Source organism: Geotrypetes seraphini, chromosome 2 (genome assembly GCF_902459505.1).
Source record: "Geotrypetes seraphini chromosome 2, aGeoSer1.1, whole genome shotgun sequence".
Lineage (NCBI taxonomy): Eukaryota > Metazoa > Chordata > Amphibia > Gymnophiona > Dermophiidae > Geotrypetes > Geotrypetes seraphini.
In genome coordinates, this window is record NC_047085.1 from 443,974,308 (window position 1) to 443,996,088 (window position 21,781).

General features: G+C 43.3%; 1 protein-coding gene across 3 annotated transcripts in view; it reads right to left on the reverse strand.

The window, feature by feature from the left end:
- Window positions 1-21,781, reverse strand: part of ARMC4 (armadillo repeat containing 4) — a 378,797-nt gene that overhangs the window by 249,200 nt on the left and 107,816 nt on the right. For all 3 annotated transcript variants that reach the window (XM_033931435.1, XM_033931436.1, XM_033931437.1), the window contains exon 7: window positions 20,635-20,751. In XM_033931435.1, coding sequence (XP_033787326.1) covers window positions 20,635-20,751 — 117 coding nt within the window. The remainder of the gene's footprint in view (window positions 1-20,634; window positions 20,752-21,781) is intronic.

Here is a 21,781-nt window from a genome sequence, read left to right on the forward strand (position 1 = left end):
CTAAAGCCCATCTAGAAGACCTTCCCAGCTCAGTTTGGATACATTTAGGCCTTAAGCAGAATAGAAATTTTAAAAATAGATAAATAAAGCTATTAGAGTTCCTTGAACTGGAAGAATTTGGAATAGGATTTCTTTAGCCAAATTGGAATATACTATTCACCAGGCAGTGAGACTCTTGAGAAATGGTGATCGATTATTATATCCTGAAAACTCCCTGTAGAATGAGTCCACTGAGTAGATATGATGCATTGAGTGTGCCTGAAATAGAGGTATCACAAAATAAGAGACTAAACTAAACTAAACCTTAAGTTTATATACCGCATCATCTCCACGGAACTTAAAATATAGGAAGAGAAGAAAAAAAAAAAAGGTTTACATGAACTTATATATAGAAGAGAAGAGTAAGGGGGGATAGAATTACATTTTAGTGAAAAGCCAGGTTTTCAGTTGCTTGTGGAATAATTGGAGGGAGCCCAGGTTCCGCAGCAGGATAGTAAGGTCGTTCCAAAGACCTGTGATTCTGAAGAGAAGGGATTTTCCCAGTTTGCCTGCATAACAAATACCGTGTAGAGAGGGGAAGGATAGTTTATACCTTTGGGCGGGTCTGGTAGAGTCAGGACTCGAGGAATTATAAGATAGTGGGATTAAGGGAGGATGGATGCCGTGAATGATCTTAAAAGCCAGGCAGGAGCATTTGAAATGGATTCTGGAAATCACTGGGAGCCAGTGAAGTTTGGCTAGGAGTGGGGAGACATGGTCATACTTGCGTTTTGCAAAGATCAACTTGGCTGCAGTATTCTGGATTAGCTGGAGTCTTTGAAGACTTTTTTTTTTGATAGGCTTAAGTAGATGGCATTGCAGTAGCCTAGTTTGGAGAGGATGATGGATTGGACAAGGAAGGCGAAATGTTGTTGGCGAAAATAGGATCTTACTTTCCTCAGCATGTGGAAGCTGAAAAAGCATGATTTAGCCAAGGAGTTGAGGTGGTCATTGAGGGAGAGAGAAGAATCGATAATGATGCCAAGGACCTTGCTTGAGACGAAGAAGCCAACTGCAATATGAGATGCAGGAAATAAAGACAGCAATAGGGCAACCAGTAGGGAAATAGGGCAGCCAGTAGTATTAAGATCAGTAAATATAAAAGTTGAATCAAAGTGTGTATGTCAAGACTTTATATATAGCCCTGGGAGCTACCTTTATTTTGAAATTTCCTGCAAAGTGTTGTGTTTTACTGGAGGGGAAAAATTATTATTATTATTTTTTTAGCCAAAACCATGATTAGAATTTATTGTGGCTAAAGAAGGAGGGGGAGTGACTATTGGCCAAATAACATTGCCCACAGTGTAACGAACTGGCTGTTGAAAGTTGTTTCCTAATGTCGTCCTTTAGATTTACTTAAATTTCTTTTTTTCTAATTCTTGGATCTCTACAATTTGTGGACTAAATAAGTGTAATTTTCAATTTTTCTTTTTATTGATATTTCACTTTTTAAAAAAAATTATATATATATATATATATATTTATTAAATTTTTCAATATAATCAAGCATAAACTTGTACAGAAAGGAAATTCAGCAAGAAATTAATATAACAGCAAACAATATAAAAGATATCAAATATAAGCATAAATTTCAACTCAAGTCCTCAAAAAGATCCAAGGTGGGTAATAAGCGAATAATAAGAAAATTACATTTACAAAGTAATAACTAGTTGAATGAGGTTAAAGCACCCTTTCTTAAACTGAGCACTCATGTTTCATCTTTCTCCAGACATGAAGTTGAGAGAAAGGTTGTCAGTTGAGATAGCTCAAAGAAAACAAATTTATGTGAACGATGGATAATTACACATTTACATGGATGTCGCAAGTAAAAAGTCGCCCCCAGGGCCGTCTCCTTCTCTGCGTATCCCTAGCCAAATCTGGGAACATCTGAATTTTACAATCTAAAAATTATTTTTGTTTATTTTTAAAGAAAAGTCTCAGCAACCAGTTTTTATCTGGTGCGAGAGCTACTGTCAAAAGTAAAGTTGCTGGGATCACTAATTCTTTATCAGATATTTCCAAAATATAAGATATATTCATTAAGTCATGTCCCAATTTCTGTTGTTGTTGATCCTGGGTCCTATGCGGAGGATAATAAACCTGCGTAAATTGTGGTAATGACTCTTCAGAAAGCTCCAATACTTCCATCATATAACGTTTCAACATTTCCCTAGGGGCTATCATAGAAACCCTAGGGAAATTAATCAATCTAAGGTTATTGTTTCTAGAAAAATTTTCCATTGCCTCCATCTTCCTTCTTAAGTTAGTATTGTCCTTAATTAATGTCTCAGTGATTTGCTTGGAGACTTTTAATTCTTGGTGGATATTCTGTATTGAAGTCTTAGAGTCCTCAATTTCTAAACTAAACTAAACTAAACCTTAGGTTTGTATACCGCGCCATCTCCACAAGCGTAGAGCTTGGCACGGTTTACAGGGTTAGGTTGAAAAGGAGCTACAATGAAGGGTTATAGGAAAGGAGCTAGGAAGATAAAGAGGGACAGGGAACCAAAAAGCGGGAAGTGTTAGATTTTTGAAAAGAGCCAAGTTTTCAGGTGTTTGCGGAAGGATTGGAAGGAACTTGAAACTCTGAGCGGGGATGTGAGGTTATTCCAGAGTTCTGTGGTTCTAAAGGGGAGGGATGTTCCTAGTTTTCCTACGCGGGATATACCTTTTGTAGAGGGGAATGATAGTTTCAGTTTTTGGGAGGATCAAGTGGAATTAGGGTTAGAGAAATTCCAGAAGAGTGGGATAACGGGAGGGAGGATGCCATGTAGGATCTTGAAGGCTAAACAGGCACATTTAAAGAGGACTCTGGAGTGAACTAGGAGCCAGTGAAGTTTGGACAGGAGTGGGGAGACGTGGTCGAACTTGCCTTTTGCGAAAATAAGCTTGGCCACGGCGTTCTGGATTAGCTGAAGTCTATGGAGTTTTTTTTTAGTTAGGCTTAAATAGATGGAGTTGCAATAATCCAGTCTAGAGAGGATGGTGGATTGAACAAGGACGATGAAGTGAGAATGATGAAAGTACGATCTCACTTTCCTCAGCATATGAAGACTAAAGAAGCATTTTTTTACCAAGAAGTTGAGGTGGTCATTGAAGGAGAGAGAGGAGTCTATGATGATGCCAAGGACTTTGCTTGAAAACTCAAGCTGAAGAGTGGAGCCGGAATATAATGGGATGGAGGTGGGTAAATGATCTAATATTGGGCCGAGCCAAAGTAATTTTGTTTTGGACTCATTCAATTTCATTTGTACAGAATGTGCCCAGGAATGGAGGTTCATTATACATGCGGATATGTTCTCAGCGAGATTAGTGAGGTTCGAGTCAGTCTCGAGGAGGATGAGGATATCGTCGGCATAGGTGTAGAGAGTTTCCAGGGGGATAGGTGAAGAAGTTTCAGAGAGGACATGTAAATATTGAAAAGGATAGGAGAGAGGGGTGAGCCTTGCGGGACTCCACATATCGGCTTCCAGGGAGGGGATGAGGTACCGTTTATGTTAACAGTGTAGGAGCGTAAGCATAGGAATTTCGAGAACCAGTCTAGGACTGTGGAACTTATGCCTATTTCAGAGAGTTGGAAGATTAAGATATCATGATGGACGACATCGAAAGATGCGGAGAGATCGAATTGTAGAAGTACAGCGAATTTGTTGCGAGAATGAAGTTGTTGTACCTTAGAGATTACTGAGGCTAATAGGGATTCGGTGCTGAAGTTGGGTCTGAAGCCGAATTGGTAGGGTAGGAGAATAGAGAATCTTTCTAGGTAGGATGAGAGTTGAGTGGATATGATGGATTCTAACATCTTGGTTAGGAGAGGGATGTTTGCTATTGGATGGTAATTGGAGGGAATAGAGGGATCAAGGTTGGTCTTTTTCAGTAGAGGGGTTAATGCAATATGTCCCATTTCGGAGGAGAAAAGGCCTGATGTTAGAGCAGCGTTTATAAGTTTGGTGAGGGAAGCGATGCCCTGTGTAGAGATATTCTCGAATAGGTAGGAGGGGAAAGGGTCCAAGGTACACTTGCAAGATTTTAGTTTGAGGCAGAGTTTGGAGACTTGCAATTCGGAAACAAGCTCAAAAACGGTCCAGGATCTGTCGGCTGGAATGGGATTGGAGACAGGTAGGGAAGGGTTGAGGTCAGTAGAGATTAGGGAGTTGTAGGAGACTGTAGGCGGGAAGGAGCATCTTAGGGTGGTAATCTTTTCAATCTTAAAATTTTTAATCTCAGTTTCATGATCATTAAATTTCCTTTCCAGTTTTTGTAATTGCGGATTTATAGATCTTGCCAAATTAGCTACAAGATCCCACAGAGAATCCAATGTTACCTCCTGGGGCTTCTCAATTTGAACTGAGTGTAATTTTAATTGAGTTAGCTCACCCTCTGGCAACATATCTCGTCAAACATCCTGTCGAGTTCATTTGTCCCCCTCCGCTTCCTCCTCAGTCTCCACGCTCAGGTTCCTCTGCTCCGGCAAGGAATCCGGCAACACAGTCCCCCTCTCGTTCTCCTTAGCCTCCGGGAGGAGGTGAACTCTGACCTCCGGAAGTACCTACGCTAACGAGGATCTGGTGGACTGAGGGCATGGGGGAGGTGCTCTCACATCGGGGCTCAGCGATGTCTCCAACCCTATGGAGAACAGCACTGGTTCGCCACCACCATGCGTCTCCTGCAGGGGACTCCCCGATGATATCGGCGTGCCCTGCATTCTCCTCACCAGCTCCTCGATGTTGCCGAAGACGGCTGTTCTGGAACGCTGCGAGGCTCCAGCAGCGCTACGTCCCCTCCTCTTTGGCATTGCTCTGGGCAAGTAAAAAATACCAAAGTAAGTGAATTCGAGGGAGCTTCAGGGAGAGTGTAGCTCAGACAACCTTACGTGCATCCATCTTGGATCCTAAGCCCACTCCCGCATTTGGTAAGCTCTTTCTCTGTTCTTTCTTCTTGTTAAATTATTATAGTAGAGACGTTATCTGTTGTTTAAGTTGTCAGTTCTATATGAGTAATCAAGGCATAGAAATCCCATATTTTGTTTTGCAGTTTCCCTCGACCCTGAAGAAAGGTTTCATCCTGAAACATGCATGTTGAGAGAGGTGAATAAAGGACAAATTCACTGTAAGTTAAGTGAGATTCCTTTAAATTATATTTTAGATTTAAAGAGAAATACATACACAAAAAAATATATCAAGCACTAAAAGGCTGGACCGACGAAGATTACAAGCAATCGGCTGTGTCAGTCTGATTGCTTTCTGAAGGTCCAAACAAATATCTATAATGAATTGAAAAAGTCTGACACCAATAGTGAATATGAGTGATAAGTTGGATTGTCAGCCTTTGGTTTGATACTAATAAAAACATAGACAACAGAATATATGATTTAATTGATGATACAACAGCAGTACTTATTTATATATAGTGTCTTATAAACTGGACATTAATATTAATATTGATTCTATAACACTTGAAGGAAATATTTTTAAAATTCATTTTATTTTGGATTGTCAACAGTAACAAACTCCATCAACCCGAGTAACACTTTTAAGAGATTGTTTGCAATTATTATATCAAGTGGGCAAGATTGAAATTAACACATTTACAGGATTTGAAAAGCATTTAAGCCAACTGTTTGAGGGCCTAATAGAGGACTTTGTGAGCCACATGAGGTCTGAGAGCCGCAAACTGGAGACTACTGGGTTAGTGTGAGGCAATGTAGCTGTGCTGATTAGCACAGAGCACGCCTAACTCTCCACCCCTGAGCTAAAAAATATATTTTATTTTCTAGCATGTGGTAGCTTGTGTACATCCACAAATTACCATGGACACCTTGGAATGCCCTGTGGTATGCTAATTTTTGCTGCAATAAGCCTGCATCAGTGTTTACCATAGCTTTGTAAAAGGGCTCCTATGAGTTATAATCACCAGAGTTGATGAGTATATATTAGAAACATAGAAACATAGAAATTGACGGCAGAAAAGGGCCACAGCCCATCGAGTCTGCCCATACCAATGACCCACTCCCTGACTTCTACTCCCCTATAGATCCCACGTGAATATCCCATTTCCTCTTGAAATCCAACACGCTGCTGGCCTCAATCACCTGCTGGACAACTCCACGAAAGACAAAGACGCGCAAGACGGAGGCGCGCGCCAAAGAAAAGTACAGTTTTTAGGGGCTCCGACGAGGGGTTTTGTTGGGGAGCCCCCCCAGTTTACTTAATAGAGAACGCGCCGGCGTTGTGGGGGGTTTGGGGGTTGTAACCCTCCACATTTTACTGTAAACTTAACTTTTTTCCTAAAAACAGGGAAAAAGTTAAGTTTTCAGTAAAATGTGGGGGGTTACAACCCCCCACACCCCCCACAACGCCCCCACAACGCAACCCAATCTCTATTAAGTAAAGTGGGGGGGTTCTCCCCCACGCCCCCCCCGTTGGAGCCATAAACACAGTACTTTCCTGCGGCGCACGCCTCCGCGCTGCACTCAATTGTCTGCGCGCGCCTTTGTCCCGGTGCGCTTTTGACCTGACACCGTGCTCTTTATCTGCTTATACAGTACAAAGCTGAACTCTTTATAGTATTATATATGCTTGTTAGTATTATATAGATGAAAATTATTATTATTACTAATATTAAGAATATAAGATAAGTCATTCTGAATCACATCAAGTTCCATCGAACATAGCATCATGTTTCCAACAGTAGCCAGTAGGCATCAAATGTACTCAACAGATACCAAAAATATTTGAAAATCATAAAGAAAATTAGCCATGTTTTCTGTGGCTCCCTGCCTTTCAGTTAACTGGGTAATACCACTGAATATCCCCTCTGACCACCACAGCTCTGTCTGGGCAGAGCCAGGGTAGTCCCAGAAGTTATGTGGGCGCAGCACAGTTATTTACCATAACAGGTATTATCCGGAGACAGCAGACAGATATTCTCAAATATGGGTGGCGTCATCCATGGAGCCTGGTACGGACAGCATGAAAAGTGCACTGTCACTAACCCCCTCTTTTACTAAGGTGCGTAATGCTTTTTAGTACGCGATAAATATTAGCGTGTGCTATGCATGCGCTAAACACTAATGCGTGCATGATATCCTAAGGACGCATTAGTTAGCACACGTGTTGATTTAGTGTGCGCTAAAACGCTTAGCACACCTTTGTAAAAGAGGGCCTAAGTTTTAAAAAACTTTGCGACTACCCGCACCATGCATACGCGAGTGCCTTCCCGCCCGACACCCGCTCGTGGTATCTCAGTTCCATAAGCAAGCTAAGAAGCTAACCAGGGGAGGTGGGTGGGTTGTGAGAATATCTGCCTGTGGCCTCTGAATAACATCAAACTGTGCTTTATCCTAAGACAAGCAGGCATATTCTCACATATGGAATTCCCTAGCATTTTGGAACAGGATGGAGAATGAGTTGGCCATTTTGTATAAAACTACTAGGCCGAAGCGACCCTCCCTTATGGAAAAGATTCCAGACATGAGAGGGGCATGAAGAAGTAGACTGAGGACCATGTAGCTGCATTGTAGAATGTATCTTTAGGAGAGGAACGTAAGAATTCAACTGAAGCCAGAATGGCAGAGAGCTTATGTTATATCAGAGATGCCCCAAGATACAGTATAGCCCAAACATGGTAAAAGAGATACAGACTGTAAGGTATGAGGAAATAGACCTCAAGGGATAGGCCATGAGAAATGAAGGGGATGAACTGGTAAGAAGAGGTTCTGTAGAGCATAGTTGTTTGTAAGAGAAAACCAAGGTTCTTTTGCAGTCCAAGGTATGAAGAGCCATTTATCCAGGGTGAGAATGAAGCTTAAAAGAGAAAAATAGAAGCACAATGATGAGATGTATATTTATATATTTATTCCATTTGTGTGTCGCACATACCTATACAAGCTCTAGGCGACATTACAGAGGAAGGGGTTAGAAGAGGGTAGGGAGGATTATGGAGGGCAGGAAGGAGTGGAGAGGAGAGAAACATCTATATAATAATAAAACGCTAAGCGCGCATGTGCACTCGCGCCACTATTTCACTGATCTGTCATGCTATGGCGGCACGAATGCGCATGCGCTAGATGGCGCAGAGTGAGGGACCAGGACTTATGGGAAGGAGAGCAGAGGGCAGACGCCAAAAAGGGCTCAGCACAGTGGAAGACGGACAAACTGAAATCTGAAGTTGGTTGTTTGGGGGGGGGGAGAGGCGCTCGCCCTATCACACTCCCCATCCGCTGCAGCCTAGCAGCTCCGACCACAACCTTCCCCCCTCAACCGCCTATGCCGGCTCAGGCTCCCGCTGCACACTCCCCTTCCCTCTCTTCACGGTTTGTCTACCAGCGCCTCTTCTTTGCTCTCCGCTCACCAATCTTCCGTTGACTCTGAGAGGGCCGCAGCGCTGGCGTGTGAAAGGAGGGTGGGGGGAGCGACTGGTACGGTCGGCTGGGGAGGGAAGCACTTTAGTCCATGGGTGGTGAAGGTAGCGACACTCCGCGGCTTGACCGGGCAGGTTGGTTGGCGTGTACGGGAGGGGTGGGGGAGGGCCGGGCAGGGGCTTCTGCTAACGGGGAGTTGAATGAGAGACGCGGACAGGGCAAACACTAAAGAGAATGAGCAGCAGGCTCCCGTCCCTGCAGGCTCACAGGGGCGAGCATAGTGTCCTGTGTTTTGTTTTGTTTTTGAGTGAAGGATATTCCAAATAGGAGCCAGGCTGTGCAATCTGAGCACCCGACTAACGCGCAAGTGGGGTTCCCCCCCCCACACTGTGCCTAGAAAGGAGTCATTTGTATGGTGTTTAGCGCCCTCATTTATTTTGAAAGGTCAGTTTGCGTGCCTCATCCGAGTCTAAAAGCAAACTGGAGACATGACAGGACCCAGAGGAAATAAGTGAGACCCCCCCAAGCGCCTTGCAGTGCTAATTCAAAGGGAGGGCTTGTTAATGCCATTTACGCAGACAGAGGGGGCAGTAAAAGGGAGGCGTACTGCTGGACAGGGGGAGCAGGAAAGAGGGGTTGATGGAAAGGGGAAGAGGTGCTGATGGACAGGGGGGGCAGAAAAAGGAAGGGAGGCATGGATAGGAGGGAGGTAAAACAAAGGGAGAAGGGCTGCTGCTGGATAAGGGGAGCAGTGAAGGGGTGGAGGTGGATACAGGGGAGGTAAAAGGAAGGGAGAATGGACAGGGGGAGCAGGCAAGGGGTAGTGGTGGACAGCCAAGGGAAAAAAAGACAGAAATACAGAAAGCGGCTAAGGAGAGAGAGAGAGAAAAAGAAATAAAGACAGACACACACACACATATATTCTAGCACCCATTAATGTAACGGGCTATAAGACTAGTGTAGAATATTTTATAGACATTCCTAACTTTACAGATAGGAGCACTATCTATGTAAATGATAGCTAAATGAATTAAAGTAATATGTAAAAAGGAATAGAAGGGAGGAACCGTTAAACAATAGAATTCAGGGAAATTCAATTAATAAAATAAAAAGAATAGGGGTAAAAACAATGGAATAAAATTTAAAATAATTCATAAACTGGGGGGAAAAAAATTAAATAAGTCTGACAGAAGTCCAATTTCCTGAAGCAGCTGTTGCCTCAGCATATTTTAAATAATCTCAATGGCAAAAGTCCATACGGGACAGATATCAGCTCGGGCTTTCCAGCTGCTGTATCCCCGACTCATCGCTTCCAGGCAGAAGATGCACAGAAATAGAAGAATCCAGCGCCGGGCCACATTGCTCATGGGCAGCTCCTAAAGAATACAGCACTCTGCTTCCATTGGCGGACAACCAGGAGGAGGAGTCCACGGCACGGCTCCACTCCACGGATCCGGAGACACCACCAACTCTTCCCCAATGAGAGAGCAGATACCGCCCCATCCTAGGTAACAACCAGCAGCGATCATCCATGCCTCCACTGGTTCCACCTCCAGCAACGATCTTCCTGCAGCGATCTCCAGTCACCACATGCAGGTAGAAAGGGCCTCTACTGAAAATTAACAGGTCCAGGCCTTTAGGTTAGCAATTCTATTTCTCCTGTTGAGGTTTCTCTTCAGTGAGACAGGGGTGTCCAGCTGAACGGTGCCGGATTTAAGGATTACACCTGGGTCCCCCCAGGTCCCTGCCTCACCCTCCCTCCAATGACAGAGGGTTTTGACTGAGTCTTGATTTTTCTTCTTTCCCTTCACTGTAAAAAAAAAAAAAGAGACCACAGTGACTATTAAACAATTCTGCCCTCATAATGCTGAGCAACCGGCATCTCCTGGCACTATCAACAAAGATGTGAGTATATGTTTTATTTGAACTTCTTTTCTGGTTGTGGTGGAGCTGCGCGTTCGGTGTGAGCCTACAGAAGGAATATGTTTTATATCAAACGCTATATTTTGTAGAGTTGTGGAGTTGTGGAAATGGTTTAGTGACTGACAAGTAAATTTACATTTGTATGTAGTTTATTCAGTAAAGGGCTTCGGGTGTATTGATAGAGCTTTGCTGACGGAACTAGTGCCTTCCCGCGTGTTGTAGACGCGCTGGTTTTCATACTCTGGCAGCAGCGCCACAGCGGTAGTGGGATTTCTCCCCGAGGCAGTTCCCGCGGCCGGGTGGAGGTAAATATTTGGATGGCTCCGGGTGTGTTCTTCACATAGCCAGTTCCTGACTGAGCGCATAAGGCATGTGCTTATTTTCCTAAGTTGAGAACCAAGCAGCATTCATTTATTTCTCTCCAATGTTTATTTTAAGCATTTTATACCTTGACAGTGGGAAAAATATTTTAATGGTTGGCTCCGGGTAGGTTTTTTTAATGCATTGTTGATAGAGCCAGCTCATTTAAGCATGAAACAGGCACACGCTTGGGTCTCTGACGCTAGCGGGAGCACCGCAGCGTTCACGGAGTTTATTTTGCAGCTGACTTAGGTCACTATTCCGCGGCTTCCCTGTTTTCGGGGTTCTACGCGTAAGGAGTGTTTCAACAGCTTTTGCCACTGTTGCGGTGATATACTTTGTGTGTGTGTTTCCCAACTCTCTCTGCTTGAAAAGACTTAACTACTTTAATTGCGACTGTACTGTTATGCCTCACTGTGTTTAAGAAAGAGATTCTGCCCTGTGCTCAGCCGCCCAATCTCGGGTTTTTTTGCTGTTATGGGTCAGCAGAAGGCAAATTGCTGCACAGTGATGTCAGCAGCATGAGAGTACCCTGTGTTTCATACGGGTATCTTCTTGTCTCTCTCGGTGTCCCTGAAGGCTGAGTCTATGTAGGTTTAGAGATTTTCTTATTCTTTGTGCCTCTATGCAGCGCTGTGTGTGTCTGGTAGCACTATAGAATTGATTCTTGAACTGTCTTTTCTATTTCTAGTGTGCAAGTTTCAAAGCTTCATGCACAGATTTCTCAGGTCATCATCTTCTCATGGCACCTGCTAGACAGTCCCTCAAACTGGCAGGAAGAGCTGTGTGACTCCTTCTAACCAGGGACAAGTTACCTGTTCTCCCAAACCCACAGAGTAGCAAATGCTATGTGGCTGTTGGAATCATCCCTGAAGCTCTCTTTAAGGAGGTGAGCTTTATCTGATAACAATTAGGGTGCAGATTGTTTCCCATGGGGCGGTCAATGCAGCTTCTAGATTACGTCTAGTACGTCTTCACTTTAAAGGCAGTAAGTTTTTGACTAACATTTCATGGAGTTAGCACTGTTTTCAGAATTCCAACATTCGAATGTCCCTATAAGCTGACCACTAAAAGATTAAAAGCTAAGTACGCTGAAGATATGGTGCGTGAAGCCGTGAAATATTTTGAGTATCACGGTGGTACCTCTGAGGGTCGGTGAATATTGAGATTTGTTGATAAGTGTGAGTTTATTGAAAGGGATGTAGAGGATATATCATTTTCTTAGTTAAAGATACAAAGACATGTAGAAAGTGTAATTAAGGATTCTGCTCATCAGCATAGAGTTTTGATAAAGGTGACATCCAAACTTACCCATGTCCCGGAGGCAATGAGTTATGAACTTTGGTAGGAACTTTGGTAGGGTTGATTCCACTAATAATGAATGATGAGGAAGTTGTAGACTATTAAATTCTGGAGTAGAGAAAATTCTGTAAAGCAAATTCATCTTCCCCAGAGCAGTCTTGACAGTTAAAGGCATCTCCCAATTTCTGAAAAGGATTTGTTTAAACAGTTCATGCAATAGCAATTTGAAGAGAGCTTTGGAAGGTCCACAAAAGTTCAATATATTTTGAAATTCAGCAGTAAATGAGGCTGTTTTCTGTAATTGGCCCTCACTGGTGGAACTCCTTACCACAATTTATTAAAAATGAAAAAGACCTCTCCTCCTTTAAAAAATCTCTAAAATCTCATCTTTTTAAAGATGCTTTTCAACACTTAATCTTAGACTTGCTTAATATTTACAAATTTTTAACTACCCCGTTTCCCTATGTTTTTTCCCATCTTTGTTTTTCCACAAAAAAGAGTAGTAACTTTTCCCCTCCTTTCCCCCCAATTCTAGTTTGTCTTGTTTTTAAAATTAATGTCATTGGGCTTGTCTTTTTACAATTTTACTTTCTTTTATATTTTATACATCGCTTTGCAAACCGATTTAGCGATTCATCAAATATTAATCATCTAATATAATAAAATGCTAGGCCACGCATGCGCACTAAAAAAAACGTGTTCCCTGATCCGTCGCGAAAACACGAGTGCGCATGCGCACGTTTTACGTCATCACCTACTCTCCACCTCGCGCCACCTATCACTGTCATCACCTGCTCTCCACCGATCACTGTTCCTCCTGCACCATGCCACGCCAGGCATGTCCGCAGCCGGCCTCGAGCTCCTGGGGGCCGGCGGCGCTGTGCTGAGGTCCCGCCTCCCGCTTCCGCACTACACGGCGCCGCCAGACCCGGCCCTACACTGAGATCCGCGATCGGGTTGCCATGGAAACCCCGCCGCAGCCTCGCAGCTAGGTAGGGGGACAACAATCGCGCTTATGTTCAAGCCGCCGCCACGACTCCCCTCTCGAACCGCACCAGGATCGAGAGAGGAGCTGCGGCGGGGGCTTGAGCATAAGCGCCATTGTTGTCCCCCTACCTAGCCGCGAGGCTGCGGCGGCCTTCCTCACCCGGCTCACATTGAATCCAAGTAAACAACCGGGGCTGCCTAAAGAAACAAAGTTTCACGGTGCTTGGCCCGCAAAACAATTCCTGCCGTTGCCAAAATTTGGCCCACCGTTCCTTCCCTTCCTCCATCAGGTACAGTTCACCTCCGCCTATGTTAAAATGAGTTGCTTTGAAATTGGAGCCCTGCCGCCACCGTAACACATTCCCTCTGCCGCGCTCCCATATGTCAGAGAAGGGGCGGGACCAAGGCAGAGGGGAATGTGCTACAGCAGTGGCAGGCCTCCGATTTCGACGCGGCTCCTTTTAACATTGGTGGATTCACTGCACCTGATGGAGGGAGGGAAGGAAAGGTGGTTGGGCGCTGTTGAGCCCCTCTTTAGCCTTAGACCCTCTCCTAACTGCTCCCTCCTGTCTCAGACCACTGGAGCACCTGATGGAGGGAGGGAAGGAAAGGTGGTTGTGTGCTGTTGAGCCCCTCTTTGCCCTCAGACCCTCTCCTAACTGCTCCCTCCTGTCTCAGACCACTGGGGGGAGGTGCCTGTCTTCAGCTGCAGGGATGGAGGGAGGGAAGAAGAAAGAAGGGGCCCTGGCAAGCGAGTTATCAAAAGCCAACCATAGCCTGGGACCCCTACATGATATGAATAATAACCAGACAACAAAAGGTAAGAAAAATAATTTTATTTTCTGTTTTGTGATTACAATATGTCAGATTTGAAATGTGTCTTGAGGGAGGCTTCCGCCGCGGCTTTGGACAGAGGGGTACCATTTTCGTGGGAGCTGGCCTTCGGAGAGGCTTGGGACACGGGGACGGATGCGGGAGGGGCTGCCGCTGCGAAGGGCTTTGGTGGGGGAGCCAGCCAGACCACAAGTGTGGGGACGTTGTAAGCGCGGATTGGTCAAGGAGCCGCCGCTGCTGAAGCTTTGAAATTGCTCTCCCACCGTCACTCCCTCCCGCCCCGGCTCTGCCTCTGCCCCTGCCCAGGTTCAAAAGCAGGAGACATCTAGCACCCGTTAATCTAACGGGCTTAAACACTAGTAATAATAAATAATAATAATAAGCTTAAGTCTCCACTAAAAGAGACAAATCTTTGCACTATTGGGTAATATAAGTGGCAAAGAAGAATTCTTCAGGAGAAGATCTTCTTTTGGGGAAAGCTGCACCAACAGACTCAGGTTCAGAGAGAGAAAGCCCACACTCCGAGTCAGACTTCGAATCCGAGAACACTTCTTGGAAAAAATATTTAGAAGAAGTCCTGCAACATTTTCGGTACCAGTCCGATGAAGAGGCGGAAATGGATCGATGAAATTCCTAATGCCTCTTCAGAAGAGGAGGTCGAGTAAAAGAGGAATTCCGATGTCTTGGTCTGGAACACCTCACAGAAGAAGAGGACTTACGGCCTGAAGTAGGAGCTCTAAGTCTTGAAGGGGAGCATTATTGAGAAGAAGTAGAACTTTGATGTGAAGAACCATGCCTGAAGGAAGATTGGCACCGAGGCATAGAACTATGACACCTCATAGAAGATCCCTGAGTAGTATTTCGATGCTCCAATGGATCAGTGGTATCAGTACCTTGATGCCTCGCAGTGGTATGCTGAGGTTAGGCAGGTACCAAGGGAGTTGAGTGTAGGAGATGTATGCAATGTGACCTAAAAACAGTGGCAATCTCCCTGTGAAAGAATTAATCGAGCTTCTCTCAAAAAGAGTGCACCAGTAGCGATTGCTCAACAGCCGGTACCGTCGGTGCAGCAAGTTGTTCTGGTATGGGTGACCTGGCAGAAGACACACCCGTATGGGAGAAACAACCTGCAGCTGAGCAGAACAATGACGATGTCTTTAGGCCTGCATCAAGAGACTAGATGCCGTCACGCCCTGTGATGCCTCCTGAGCAGCATGCACCAATACTGATAGCTCACCAGCCAGTACTATTGGTGCAGCAGGTTGTCTCAGAGAGGGTGACCTTGATGAGGATTCATACCTAGGAGAAGAGACAACCTGCAGATCCTTAGATCAATGGCGTCGATGCGTGGTTGGCATCAAGAGATTCAATGTTATAGAGACCTGCAACGCTTGCCAGGAAGAAGATGGTTCAGAAACTGGCTTCCCCAATGCTAGGAGATTTCCCAGTGTCGATGTAGGAGCTTCCAAAGGCAACGGCTCCAAAGCTTTTCCGATGTCCATAGCTGAAGCAAACAACTTCTCCCGTTGTATACAACGGGCTTTAATGGAACGCTTTTGCACGATTCAATTTGGTGATCAGGGCCCAAACACTGAAGACACCAATTATATGGGTCAGTTATGGAAATAGGCCTCTGGCATCTGCAGCACTTTTTAAACCCCTTCATAGGGAAAAATCTTGTCGATGAGATTGAACTTAATGGCTGAACAAAGTCCCCTTTTTTTTAAACTGTACAAACAAAAGTAAAACTAGAGTAAAAACTAGGAAAAAAGAAACTCAAAGTGGGAAGGCAACACTGGCTGAACGGAGTTCAGTCAAAAACAGACAAATTCGCTTCGCAGAAAATGAAGAAACTGCTTTCAACTCTTAACACCCTCTCACTGCTGTCAGATACCTATATCTCCCCAACCCTGAAATGTCCTGTCTAAATTAGATTGTAAGCTCTTCTGACCAGGGTCTATTGTGTGTTAGAATGTAAAGCGTTGCGTATGCCTTTCAGCGCTATAGAAATAATAAATAGTACTAGTACTAGGGACCACGAGTGGGCATCAGACAGGAAGGCACTCATGCATGCACGGTGTAGGCAGTCACAAAGTTTCTTAAAACTTAAAGTGACAGTACACTTTTCATGTTGTCCATACCGGGCTCTGTGGATGACATCACCCATATGTGAGAATATGCTGCCTGCTTGTCCTAGGATAATAGCAATATTCAGTGTCAGTGCTAGTACTCATATATCTAACCAGTCAAGAAGGACCATTTAAACAGTAGTCCTAACTATGTGGGTACAGTACTGAATATTGGCCATACCTATATAATGTCTGAGAATATCTATTGACCCAGATATTCAATGCCAGTGCGCAGACATGGCCCATCACTAAATATCTGATTTAACTTAGCTGGCAGCAGTCAGTATTTTAAACATGTTCAGCTGAATACTGACCAGGTAAAATTTAGGACAACTGAATGTCCATCCAAATTGTATCCATTTAGTAAAAAAAAAAGATGGAGGCATTCCAAAAGCAGGCCTAATTGTATCTATACAGAAGCATTTAGAGGGGTCACACAACCAGATATATATACACCCCTAAAAGGTTACATTCTTCAGGTCAGTAACTGAATTATGCTTCTACACGTATCTCCATTTAGAGAGACCACATAAATAGCAAAGCCGTGGCTTTGAAAAAGGAGCCCTTGGTTTGCAATGGATAAATTGTCCAAATTTAAAGAAGCATATTCATCGATCCTCAGTACACTTATCTTTATGCATAAGCTGACCTTTTGAACATTGCCTACCTACATTTAGGTCCCCTGTTACAAAGCCACAGTAGTGCTTCTCCTCTGGCAAATGCACTGAATTGAATGGGCTTCAGTGCATTTGGCACAGCAGAATCACTACCGTGGCTTTGAAAGAGGAGCTCTTAGTTTGCAGGTAAATAGCACGAATAAGAACTAGCACGCCAAATACCCTCTATAAAAATCTGTTGGTGCAAGTCCAAAAAGGAAGACTACTTGAAACATTTTCCATTCAGTTTTATAAATACTGAACAATGTTCATATCAGAATTCCACAATATAAAGAAAAAGCCCCAAGATCACAATGATCCAAAATATGTGAATACAACACAAGAAAAGGTTGCAGAGTATCTGGAGATGAAACCGGGAACTCTAGCAGGTCTAAAGTAAACACTTCCCCCCACTCAAAGGCACACAACGCAAGAAAATGTTTGACAACCTTCTAGCAACACAAGCAGCAAAAATCAACCATTCCATCTCCAATCTTATGACAATATCAGACAACTTCAAAACATTCAGAAAAGAAATCAAAACCCTGCTTTTCAAAAAATTCATCCAAATATCTTAACCCCTCCTCTTTTACCTCCAGAAGATTCACCTACCTTCAGATAACCTTCCCCCAAATTACCCACCTTAACACCTTCCAATTAAACAAATACCATAAATAGATTGTAACCTACCCTCTCTAACTGAATTCCATATGTATTTTTCATACAGTTCTTCACTGTCAGTTTAATTTCCATCCTATAAATTCACATAGAATTTTTCTTTTTTCAACCATCTTTATTTTCTTTTCTTTATTAATTTCCAGGTACTTTAGTTAGATTGTGAGCCTTCGGGACAGTAAGGGAATTTTTTAAGTACCTTCTTACTTCTCATTTATAATCTTAATGTATATTTTCTTCAAACCGCTTAGAACCTAACGGATGTAGCGGTATATAAGAAATAAATTACATTACATTACATTACTTGTAGTGTAAAATATTTTAAATGTGAGGTGACTCCTGAGTGTGGGATTATGAGCCTTACAGAACACCCAAACTCCACGACTGTGGAGCAGTGGCTCCTTCACTCAATGAGGCTAGAATCCAAGGAGACGGAACTAAATCAGTTTCCTAATCGCACACCATCATTGATGTCACCAATGTGCATATATCATATAAAGTGATTGTGCAGTGTCATGAATAAACTCATTCACATAATGTTTAAATAAATAAAGACTACTGCCTGCTAGACATTTCCTTGTTTCATCAAAACTTATTGTGCAGATACCCTCAGGACCAGAGCTTAATAGAAGCATATACAGGACTAGGAAAAAATTGAAAGAACTTATCTTCAGAAGCAGTATATGATGATTATGCCAACTTAATTTTCTTGGCGGCGTTCCAATCATGGCATACGTAACCAGTTCATACACTAGCCATAATGGGTTTGACCAAGCCCGGTTTCAGGGAATAACCCCTTCCTCAGGAACCTCGCCGTCAAAGCAGCAAGAAAACGCTTTCAAAGTATATCATCCAAGTTCGTCTCCATGTAATGCTTCCGGTCCACCTTGGAGTCAAACTTTATATGATTCAGTGCCTGTGCCCAAAATTATATGTAGGACGTACTATTCGTTCTTTTAATATCAGATTAAATGAGCATAAATCTAGGGCCCCTATGGGTAATGAAACTGCACCTTTGGTCCACCATTGGACCTTATTTAAGTACAATATGTCAGATCTGAAGTGGAGAGTAATAGACACTGTACATGTCGGGTGAGAGGGTGGTAACATCTAACATACTCTGAATCTTAGAGAACTTTGCTGGATGTTAAATTCTATGATTCCCCAAGGCTTGAATGAAACCAGTGGATGACGTTAGCTGAATAGATCCTGTCTGGGGGCGTGTACTTAGAACTGAGAACCAGCTAGTCCTGCTCTGATTGGTGGTTAGGCTCCCTGTAGGTCACGAGGGTGTTTTCTTCTTTAGCACTGTTAGTAACACCATGGCCATATTGACAGCCGCGGTAGACTCTTTATAATGGAGTAAGCTAAATGCTATATCCTTGAATATTGCTGGTAAGCCATCATTTATATATTTTGATAAGTGAGGTTTAGGTAGTTGCGATGAAGTTAATTGTAACTATTTTTTGCAGCACATCTAATATCCCCTGCCCTGAGGAAGAATGGAACATGTTGGAGGGGATTCAGGCAATAATGTTTTGAAGCTAAGGGGTCCTTTTATAAAGCCGCGCTAGCGGTTTTATCGCATGCACCAGATTACCACGCGATATAGCGCGCGCTAGCCAGAAATCTACCACCTGCTCATAAGGAGGCAGTAGCAGTTAGCGCGTGTGACAATTTAGCGCACGCTATTCCGCACGTTAAGGCCCTAGTGCGGCTTTGTAAAAGGAGCCCCAAGTCTCACTTTAAATTAACTTATTTAAATTATTATCAGTGTTTTAGGTGTAAGCACTGTCAGTTTAAAAAGAAAACAGAAATAGAAACACTATAAAAGATATATTAAAAAAAATTTTCAAAAACAATATACACCGATATTAAAGCTTCCAGTACTAATTATACTATCTTCATGCTTTAGTGTGGCAAACTGAGGAACTTCGTTGTACATAAGAACATAAGAAGTGCCTCTGCTGGGTCAGACCAGAGGTCCATCGTGCCCAGCAGTCCGCTTGCATGGCGGCCCAACAGGTCCAGGACCTGTGTAGAAGTCCTCTTTTTATACCTCTCTATCCCCTTTTCCTTCAGAAAATTGTCCAATCCCTTCTTGAACCATAACACTGTACTCTGTTCTATCACGACCTCTGGAAGCGCATTCCAGGTGTCCACCACCACCCGTTGGGTGAAGAAAAACTTCTTAGCATTGGTTTTGAATCTGTCCCCTTTCAACTTTTCCGAATGCCCTCTCGTTCTTGTAGTTTTCGAAAGTTTGAAGAATCTGCCCCTCTCTACTTTCTCTAAGCCCTTCATGATCTTGTAAGTCTCTATCATATCCCCTCTAATTCTCCTCTTCTCCAGGGAAAAGAGCCCCAGTTTCTCCAGTCTCTCAGTGTATTGAAGGTTTTCCATACCTTTTATCAAACGTGTCGCTCTCCTCTGAACCCTCTCGAGTATCGCCATATCCTTATTAAGGTACGGCAACCAATATTGGACGCAGTACTCCAGGTGCGGACGCACCATTGCCCAATACAACGGCAGGATAACTTCTTTCGTTCTGGTTGTAATACCTTTCTTGATTTTACCTAGCATTCTATTCGCTCTCTTAGCGGCCACTGCGCACTGTGCCGTCGGCTTCATTGTTTTGTCCACAATTACCCCTAGTCCTTTTCTTGGGTACTCTCACTCAATAGCATCCCTCCTATCATATAGCTGTACCTCGGGTTTCTGCTTCCTACATGCAATATTTTACATTTCTCTACACTGAACTTCATCTGCCATCTCTTCGCCCACTCCCCCAGTTTGTTCAGGTCCCTTTGTAATTCTTCGCAGTCCTCTTTAGTCCAAGCACCACTAAATAGTTTGGTGTCGTCTGCAAATTTTATTATTTCGCACTTCGTCCCTATTTCTATATCATTTATAAATATATTGAATAGCAGCAGCCGAGCACTGACCCCTGCGGAACACCACTCGTGGCCCTCCTCCAGTCCGAGTAGTGGCCTTTCACTCCTACCCTCTTTTTCCTACCCGCCAACCAATTCCTGATCCATCTATGTACGTCTCCTTCCACCCCATGGAATATAAATATGTGAATTAATGATTGGTGGCTAAAGAAGTGTTATTTATTTGGCCATATCAGAATGCCAACATTTTCATTAATTTTTGAAACTATTGTTCATATCACAGCTACACAGGCACTACACAGGCAAAATGAACAATGAAGCAAAAAGAAATTATTGTTCCCATGCTGCTTTTTACAATCCATTAAAGTTTTCCAACAGTGAAGCCAATTTCTTCAAAATAATTATTTCCTCACACAATTACCTGGAAAATGCAAAATTTTACAAATTGCATATCTTAAAAAAAAACAACATACCTGTTGTGCCATAATTTCTGCAAATGCTGGTGAAATTTCTCTTAAAAGCGTCATAAGGTCTTTGTATATTTCACCCTTCCTCTCATAGTTAATTTCCTCAGTGTTTGGATCCATACCCTTGAAAGAAAATATGATTTTAATTATAATATTTATTCTTAAATATATATTTGTGTTTTCTAAACTATGAAAGAAAAATTTCCATCCTGCTAGGATTTTAAAACCTATATTCCAGTTATGAATGGCACTACCCCCACATATCTAAACAACTGCCTAAACTGGAACAATACAACTAGACAAAGGAGAACTCAGTCCCCATTTACCTACCCCCCATTCAAAGGTACACTGCGCAAGAAGATGTATGACAACCCACTAGCAATGCAAGCAGCTAAACTCAACCACCCCATATCCAACATGCTGACAACAACGACCGACTTCAAATCATTTTGAAAAGAAATCAAAACCCTGCTATTCAAAAAATTTATCTAGATATCAAAACTCATCCCCTTGTCTATCCCCTCTCTTGTAAACTTCCCTTCAAAGTCTCATCCACTCTGGTAATTTTCCCTTCAAAGTCTCAATCATGTAAACAGCACCCTAAATTGTAATTTTCCTGGAAATGTCCAGCTATCTTCTTTTGTAATCCGCCTAGAACTGCAAGGTTCTGGCGGAATAGAAGTCACTAATGTAATGTAATATTCAAAGCAATTTCTGTAGCCAGGAGAGGCTCCTGCCTGCTTAAATTGTGTCCTGTGTGCCAACCACCGATATTCAGTAGTACTTAACGAGGCAGTACCACCGATTATTGACTCTGACCAGCCATTTCTGCAATGGGCCAGAGAGGGCCATTCCAAGGGTGGAGTCAGGGAATATTGCTAAGCAAGTGCTAGCAATATTCAGTGCCAGTGTCCACATAGCTAAGTGATCAAGCATGGCCAACTAAAAAGCAGTCCTAACTTTAGTTGCTTAGCTAAGTGGATGCCTGCACTAAATATCAGCCAGCACCCATATAGCTTAAAAGTAGCGACATTCTTTGAAGGTCTCCCTCCCCATCAATTCTAAGCCTTTCTCAAACCTTTCTCCCAAGGTGGACCCTTCATGAGATTAGCTATCCTCTGAGATGCATCCCTCCCACCACCAAAAACAAGGG